At 46.6% G+C, this 7,081-nt stretch overlaps 1 protein-coding gene across 3 annotated transcripts; it reads right to left on the bottom strand.

The window, feature by feature from the left end:
• Nucleotides 1–200: 200 nt before the first annotated feature.
• On the bottom strand, nt 201–5,678 carry TARDBP (TAR DNA binding protein). 3 transcript variants are annotated; one of them, XR_004309490.1, is made up of 7 exons: nt 5,422–5,678; nt 4,868–5,120; nt 4,045–4,208; nt 3,212–3,352; nt 2,474–2,644; nt 1,572–2,159; nt 201–1,044 (listed from the first exon to the last, which is right to left on the bottom strand). XR_004309490.1 is itself a non-coding variant. In XM_015882432.2 (6 exons), the coding sequence occupies exons 2-6, from the start codon at nt 5,103–5,105 to the stop codon at nt 1,629–1,631; spliced, it is 1,245 nt and encodes a 414-aa protein (XP_015737918.1). In that variant the 5' UTR covers nt 5,106–5,120; nt 5,413–5,678; the 3' UTR covers nt 201–1,628. The 3 variants fall into 3 exon arrangements, 2 of the variants coding, with proteins under 2 accessions (XP_015737918.1, XP_015737917.1); XM_015882432.2 differs by having other exon boundaries at nt 201–2,159; nt 5,413–5,678; XM_015882431.2 differs by having other exon boundaries at nt 201–2,159.
• Between the last annotated feature and the right edge of the window lie 1,403 nt (nt 5,679–7,081).

Here is a 7,081-nt window from a genome sequence, read left to right as displayed (position 1 = left end):
CAAAAATGCAGTGGGTTAAGATGGGCGTCACGTAGCGATACGTGGTGGCTCCATTTGACTTGCCAACTTTTAGAGCATGCTTAATCTGAAACAAACCGAATTGCTGCAAACAAAACTTTACAGAAGTTCATCTCAAAAGGGTGAAATTAATTAACTGCTATGAATTCTTTGCATTCAGGGCTGCAAAACAAAGACACATATTACTTAAATCAGTTTTATTTAAGAATTTCCTACAGTGACAAATCTTATAAAAAGCATCCAAACACGGAACTGCAGCAAACAGCATTCTTATGGTATCTTACACAGCAGAGCTTCCACCCTCAAGAGGCACACTGAGCTCAGCAGTGATGTGCTGCGAGAGCTACTGCAAAGCGCATCACAAGCTCAATGTTCTCATCGCAAACCCCACCATCTTCAATTCACATTGCCACACTTACAGATCGTTAACAGAAAAAAAACAACAAACACACACCATACAGCATTCACAGCAGTTGACATAAGGGAAAAAAAATACAAGTATTCTTTTCACATAAACACATTCAGCTAATTGATTAACTAGGTATAAAACCCACTTAAAGTCTTCCACGTATGGATGTCCTTTGAATGCAATAAACACTCGTACTTTATTTGCTATCATTGCTCTCTGCACACTCTCTCACCAAAGCCACAGGATTGAGAGACATCTCGCCAAGTAAAATAAAATCCCATAATGCACCACCAGGTCTCCGCACGCGCTCTCTTTTTTCTCGCTCATACCAGCCCTCTCATGCCTCGGCACCACCATCAATCCCACACAAGGTTTCAGAAGTTCAAACAGCCTTCTGGTCCATCTCACAGCCTTGCGTTCATAGCGTTGATACGACTCCATGAAATAAAGAGTAGCGGATAAAAATGGAACACCCACCGTCTAAGACGCAGCATGTGCAGTGTGATGAAGTATTCTTGGATGAGAAAGCATGTAGACAGAAGTATTCCTAAGGCAGAATATTTACAGCACTGCTTTCAATGAAGTGCTTCTTCCATACACATTTGAAATGAGATGAACTGCGGAGATTAAATGAAGCCTTCATATCGTACTTTAGTATGGAGGGGAGACAGTGTTAAAAAAGGAAAACAACAACAAAAAAAAACAAACGAAACAGAAAAAAAAACCAACGACACTGCGTTCTCCAGTTGGGGCACTTGGAGATTCTTATGGTGGGATCAAATTAAAAACGAGAGGGAGAGAATGCTGTTTCTGACCAATGGTTTCCATTTGGAACATGCAAAGAATTCAGGTAGCCAGGAAACGAGGGGGAAAGTACTACAGGAGAACCCTTTCCTATTGATTGTAGTGTTAGTTTACCTAGCAGGCAAACAGCAGTCCACTTCCAAACATTCAGTATTCCAACAAGTTACGTAACAAAACTTATAAAATTCCTTTTACCTTTCTTCCTCTTCCTTTTTTGTATTTTTTTTTGTTTGTTTGTCGGTTTTTTACAAAAGAAAAACGTCAAAAATACTGCTGAATATAGCGCACATTGAACAAAGTGATTTGGAAAAAATTTATATGTAATTTACAGGATACTTACCACGAGTTAGAAAAATTTGATTTCCCACCAAAGAGTCAGTATGAGAGCCCACTGCGTCTACATTCCCCAGCCTGATGATTTGGAATCCATGCTTGAACCAAAGCCTCCGTTAAACCCACTGCTGGAACCCGCGTTGGAAGCTGAACCCCAGCCTATTGCTGCTCCCGAGTTGGAACCACCGTAAGAGTTATTTCCTGAGCTGAAGCCCTGATTCTGTTCCCGCTGCATGTTGCCTTGGGGCTGGTTGTTTCCCGACGGCCCTGACTGGTTCTGCTGGCTAGCCAGCATGCCCATCATCCCCCAGCTGCTCTGCAGGGCTGCCTGCGCTGCTGCCATCATGGCAGGGTTGATGCTAAAGGCTCCGAAGTTCATGCCCCCACCCATGTTACTGCCCTGGTTGTTACCCAGTCCTCCCCCACCTCCTCTGCTGTTGCCAAACCCCCCCTGATTCCCAAAGCCTCCTGGGTTACCACCAAATCTTCCACCTCTCTCTAACTGCCTATTGCTATTGTGCTTAGGTTCAGCATTGGATATATGTACGCTGATTCCTTTAATGATCAAGTCCTCTCCACAAAGAGACTGGGCAACCTACAAAAAATAAGGGATTAGTTAAATGTAGGCTATTGTATTTTCTTAAAAAAGAACATTCAGCAGTACAAGACAAAATAAGCCCGTGTGATCCTAAGCAGATATTTACTTAACCTGCAAAAGAAGCACATGAGTATATTTGAGGCGTTCTATCTTCACGTTTGCTACAGAACTAACTGCAGTAAAAAACTGTATGCACAACAGCATCTGAGTAACCTAACCTCAGCCAGGCTAACATCGCTGAAGGGACCCTGAAGGGTCACCTACTGAAACACAGGCTGTCTAAACACGGGGTTAAAACACTTTACACGTACCTGATCATCTGCAAATGTAACAAAAGCAAAAGCTCGGAAAGGTTTAGGAATGAAGACATCTACCACTTCTCCATACTGAGCAAAGAACTGCTGGAGTTCATCTGCTGTCATGTCCTCAGTGCAGCGCCCAACAAACACTTTTCTGCTCCGCAAAGGCTCGTCGGGACTTTGCTGAAGGGAAGTGGAGAGAGAAGTATAATTAATGAATGGAAACTTCAACATGAAGACCAACCGTTCAGAAGACTGAAGATAAGGAAGTTTTAATTTGTAAGCTTCAGACTTCTGAAACTCTGTTCAGAGAGCACGTGTGCAACTCGGTACAGATGGGAACAGGGAAATAAAGGTAGTCAGTTATGGGCAGTGACAAGGCCAGTGCAGGACACGTCACTGTGCTGCACATTTAACTGCATATCCGCATGATCAGAACAGACTCATTCTGATATTCCATAGTTTCATGTGGCAGGCATGATAAATAACAAACTGCTGGATGTTAATAACACATTATTTTGTACTTCATATTGGAAAACTGAGTGCAGATATAACTAGCTATATCCCCAACACGTCTCATTCACTTCCTGTTCACCCACCTCCTCTATTTTCTTTATCCTGTTTACTCAGACTCCAAAACCACGAATAGGGCTTTTATTAACGTGTTCATCTGCTCACTTCGCACAGTGGCTATAGAAGTGAAGTTGTGAATGTTAGGCAAAACAAAGGTAGTCATAAATATGAAAGTACCTTAGAGTTGGGAAGTTTACAGTCACACCATCTGCCATCTATCATGTGTCGCTGGGACATGACCTTAACCTGGGTTTCATAATCCGTAAAACGAACAAAACCGAAACCCTTTGAGTGACCAGTCTTAATATCCTTTTTAACCTAGGATAAAAAAGAGCGGACTTTAAAACAGAACACAGTAGCACCGTGCTTGTGTTGGTGACATTAATGGCATGCTATTTACCTATCATCTTCTGTATCAATCTTGATATCATCACCAGAAAGGATACAGCCAGATCTCTGATTACCCCCCTTGTATACAACTACCTTTTCCTATGATACTAACCCTGCTATTATGCAGTCACAGCACAAGCTTCTGACACCTACAAATTTAATGCATTCTGACTGCTTTGAGCCCCAGTATTAGTTACTAAAACAGCAGGATCAGCATCAGGGTATAATTACTTTGTAACACTGTAATGACACGGCCAGACCTGCTATATAAACAATGCAAGCACACACAGCTGCATGCAGGACAGAGCCAGGCAGTGGTGACAGAGGTAACCTAGAGCATGCAACATGCTGTTCCTGAATTAATTTAGTAAAGCTTTGTTTTAAAGCCTGAAAAATAAGACATATACTCAGCTGTGACAATCAGCAACATAAACTAAAGAGCTGTTAATACATTGTACCCATTAGGCAGATCTGCGTGGATTACCACTCCCAAATATTCCCATCTGTACCCACACTACAAAGCTCTAAGGCACACAGCTTCAGATCTGCTCCTTTCTACTTTCTATCATCAGAACCCTGATTTCTACTTAACATCTTTCCATACTCAAAAAGTATTTTACCTGCACCATGAGGACTTCTCCAAATGTACTGAAGTATTCCTTTAAGTCTTGTTCTGTGGTTTTCCAAGGTAAACCTAGGACTATCAAGTCCGAAGTCTTCTGTACTGCTCGTTTTACCTTCACGGCTGAAGATGCATCTGTTTCATCCATTTTTCTCTTATTATCTGAATATAACGATGTACGTTAGAAATCATCCTCCTAACTTTAGAAACCCCTTCCACTAATCTTGAACAGCGCGGTATAAAACCAGACAACACTAAGAGGAAGTGCAGACAGCGGAAGAACACATGGCAGCTGTTGGAGGTTATCATTACAACCCACAGCCAACTGTCTGCAAGCGTGAAGAAAGAACGACCTACCAAGTCCTCCTATAAATGACCAAGTCCTCCTATCAATGCATTCTGAGTTAGTTTTGTGTTAGTTTACTCAAGGACCACCCAGTAATGTTTACTGAGGATGGGAACAAGATGGGTTTTTGACAACGATATTTAATGAGAAGGCTATTTCTAATTATTTTGGAGTGCTTTTGGTTGGATTTGTCTCACGTAGCTGTGACCAAAGCACGGCTTGAAGAGAAGTGTCTGTGAGTACACACAGCACCAGCATCTTTACAAGTTCTAATGAGGCTGCAACTCTCCCAAGCACAACATAAAACTGTCATCTAAGCCCTTCTGCAGCTAAAGAATTGAAGCTCTGAGTGCATCTGAAAACCCAGCGGGCTCAACTTCACCTGCAGGATGAACACAAGTCAATTGCTGTCACACACATCGATCTCTGGACTACAAAGCGCACTCATATGGAAACACAAAGGCACAGCACGAACCTTTGGGGTAGTTCACGACATAGACCAGGTTTCCCCAGCCGGCCTCAGGTGCGTGCAGGATGCCCTCCACCAGCCGCACGCCCCGCATACATTGCGATACCGGGTTGCGGTAACGCAGCCCACAGGCCCCGGGGAACTGCGCCGTGACGGTGGAGAGCAGCACGGTGCCGTCATCCTCCGACGGGATCTCGATGGGCTCATCGTTCTCGTCCTCCGTGACCCGGATGTACTCCGACATGTTCGCTGCAAGTCACTGAAGCGTGAGAGAGAAACACGCATCAATAACAGCCCCAACAACGCGCCTCGGGCCCAGCGGGGCACAGAGCGGCACCGAGCGGCACAACGGCAGGGCACGACCCGCCTCGCCCCGCCCCGAGCGGCGCAGGCCCCGCAGCGGCAACACCGGGCTCAGAGCCCCCACAGGGCCGGGAAGTGCAGAACAGCCCACGGGACAGCTCAGGGCTCACAGCTCACAGCTCGGAGCTCAGAGCTCACAGCCCGATCCCCGCCGCCCTCATTCCCAGCCCCGGCCGCCCCGCTCCTACCCGTCTCACCGGGCGGGAATGCAGCGCCGCGTCCTCAGCCCTCAGCGCCTCCAACGCGCCGCACAAAATGGCGGCCGGGCGGCGGGGCGAACCACTGTGAGGCGGAGGGGAAGATCGGGGCGTGTCGGCCGGCAGCGGGAGGGAGCCGGGATCGAGGCGCGGCTCCTGCGAGACGAACAGGAGCTGCAGCCCGACGTCCCGGAATGGCACGGGCCGACAGAACCGGAGCCGGGCTGTGCGTGCCGTTACCCCGCAATGGGCCGTGGTTCGGGCCGAGCCACGCGGGGGCTGCCGGGAGCGGCGTGAGGCGTTCCCGCCCTGTGCGCCTCCCTCAGGTGGCGGTGTCCGTCATGGCGGTGCGGGTCGGGTCGGGGCGGTTTGGAGCTGTTTAGAGCAGGTGATGCTCGCTGTTGTAACACTGCTTGCTGTTTAGTTCTTCCTAAGCCCAGTTTCTATTTAGTTAATGGGAAGTTAAGCCTCCATATGCTGCATAGTGATCTCCTGAGTCCCAGGCCATGATAACTAATGGACACTCGTGTTGTTGCTGCTGTTGCTCTGGCTCCATAAGGTAAGAACCCCACGCAGGACAGTGTCTGTGCTGAGCTGTGTGTGGGCAGCCAGATAAGGGTGGCTCAATCAGCAATACAATACAATTGTACAATACAATACAATACAGCACTGTGCTGTGCTGTAGTAAGGAAAGCAGCACCTTACAGCTCCCATCTCACCTGTTCTTGGTGCCTCTGATCACACACAGGCTGTGCTCACACCCAGATTGACTCCCCTTGTACCACTGTCCTTAAAAAGAACAAAAAGAAGCAATCTTGTTAGTAAAGGTAGGTGACTCCTGCTAGGTAGGGCCAATCCAGTTCCTTGCATCGACACAGAGAATTGCTGAGTATTTAAAGCTCCCACTTAAAACTTACAACTGCAAAACTTGGCTCTGGCACCACTGAAACTTGGCCCATCTGTGCCCCGGTAGCTTTAGACTCAGCCTTATCATTTAATTACCATTTTCCAACAGAGTTCTGAGAGCAGCTGACAAGACACAAGCTGACGAGATAAGCTAATGCTCCATGTAGGCGTTCTCTTGAAATTCCTACATTTTCCAGCCATCCACAAGACACGTCCCAAACCCAGTTCTGGTGTTGCCAAGTCAGCACGGAGGTAGTCGGTGTTGTCTGAACACGCCGTGAGGACTGAGCGGTAATTGCAGCATGTCAACATTACCTACTGCACCATTCCAAGTCAAAGCTATAGTTTAGCAATCAACGCTATTTGAAGAGGTTGCCGTGGCATTCAGCCAAAGTGACCTCTATCTGACAAAGCATCTGCTGCTAGTTTTATTAATGAGCAGAGTAAACATCAACCCTGTGCTAGATTTGTGCAGGTAAGAGCCAGGGGAGGGCAGTGAGCAAATGTAACTATCTTTTTTCTGTAAAAGCTGGGATTCTTGCAGCATTTTCCTACTGTTATTTTGCATGACTGTTCGATTTAAGTTAAGCAGATAACAACAGTGTTGCCCTTGAAGTAACTACACCAGCGGGCCAGCAGCTAGTTAATACACCAGTTGTCTCACGCTGGCAATTCACAGTGCCCATGGGTGCAGACAAATGCAGTACCGTGGTACTAACCATCATGTATATCGAGTTAAGTGTGCCCACAGGAA

The sequence above is a fragment of the Coturnix japonica genome, chromosome 21 (genome assembly GCF_001577835.2).
Source record: "Coturnix japonica isolate 7356 chromosome 21, Coturnix japonica 2.1, whole genome shotgun sequence".
Classification (NCBI taxonomy): Eukaryota; Metazoa; Chordata; class Aves; order Galliformes; family Phasianidae; genus Coturnix; species Coturnix japonica.
Note: the sequence above shows the minus strand (reverse complement) of the source record. Positions and strands in the feature narration are given on the sequence as shown.

What these genes read in the sequence shown, in the direction of transcription:
- TARDBP (XM_015882432.2), bottom strand. Translation starts at nt 5,105, where the DNA reads ATGTCGGAGTACATCCGGGTCACGGAGGACGAGAACGATGAGCCCATC. An exon ending in TGTCGTGAACTACCCCAAAG is followed by an intron (nt 4,209 to 4,867) that starts GTTCGTGCTGTG and finishes CGTTATATTCAG; the next exon opens with ATAATAAGAGAAAAATGGAT. An exon ending in GTAAACTTCCCAACTCTAAG is followed by an intron (nt 2,645 to 3,211) that starts GTACTTTCATAT and finishes ACTTCCCTTCAG; the next exon opens with CAAAGTCCCGACGAGCCTTT.